The following is a 793-nucleotide window of genomic DNA, read 5'->3' on the forward strand; positions in this document are numbered from 1 at the left end:
GGGGATGTGGGGGTTATAGGGACATGGAGGTGGGTTATGGGGATGTGGGGGTTACGGGGACGTGGGGGTTACGGGGCAATCCCGATGGACAGGCGCCTCGCTCTCTCCTGCAGGATGAGGGAGTGGTGGGTGCAAGTGGGGCTGCTGAGCGTGCCCCTCCTCGCCGTCTACCTGCACATCCCGCCCCCCAAGCTCTCCCCGGCTCTCCTCTCCTGGAGGTCCTCCGGAGGCTACTTCACCTACAAGGACCAGAACATCTTCTACAGAGGTGATGGGGCCGCCCCAAGCCCTGGGGACATCTCGTCCATCCCGGCGGGGAGCGGGGCTCTGCTCCCCTTGGTGGCCCTGGGATTGTCCCCAAAAGGCCAGGCAGGGAGATGGCAAATCCCTCCCAAAATGGCTTTAAGGGGAGCTGCTGCATGGATCTGGGCACAGTGTGGCTGTTCATTATTGAAACATTTTAATTAGGTGAAGTGAAGGTTGGTTCTTTTGCAGCAGCAGCCATGCCTCGGTGTTGGCAGGGAAGGATGATGGGTCACAGCAAGGAAAAAATACCCAAAAAAATGTTTTTGCTGGAGTGGTCGTCACCCATCGTAGCAGCCTAGGGGCAGCTGTAATTAAACTGTACTAAATGGGCTGGAGCACCTCTCCTATGAGGACAGGCTGAGGGAGTTGGGGGTGTTCAGCCTGGAGAAGAGAAGGCTGCGGGGAGACCTGATTACGGCCTTTCAATACCTAAAGGGGGCCTATAGGAAAGAGGGGGAAAATCTTTTTAGTAGGGCCAGCTGTGACA

At 57.1% G+C, this 793-nt stretch overlaps 1 protein-coding gene across 1 annotated transcript in view; it reads left to right on the forward strand.

Moving 5' to 3' along the window:
* Positions 1–18: 18 nt before the first annotated feature.
* MEST overlaps positions 19–793 on the forward strand; it is a 17,678-nt gene continuing 16,903 nt past the window's right edge. Inside the window, exon 1 of the mRNA XM_009648406.2 lies at positions 19–268. Coding sequence (XP_009646701.2) covers positions 37–268 — 232 coding nt within the window. The 5' untranslated portion in view covers positions 19–36. The remainder of the gene's footprint in view (positions 269–793) is intronic.

This window comes from Egretta garzetta, unplaced genomic scaffold, assembly GCF_000687185.1.
Source record: "Egretta garzetta isolate BGI_Z169 unplaced genomic scaffold, ASM68718v1 scaffold260, whole genome shotgun sequence".
NCBI lineage: Eukaryota > Metazoa > Chordata > Aves > Pelecaniformes > Ardeidae > Egretta > Egretta garzetta.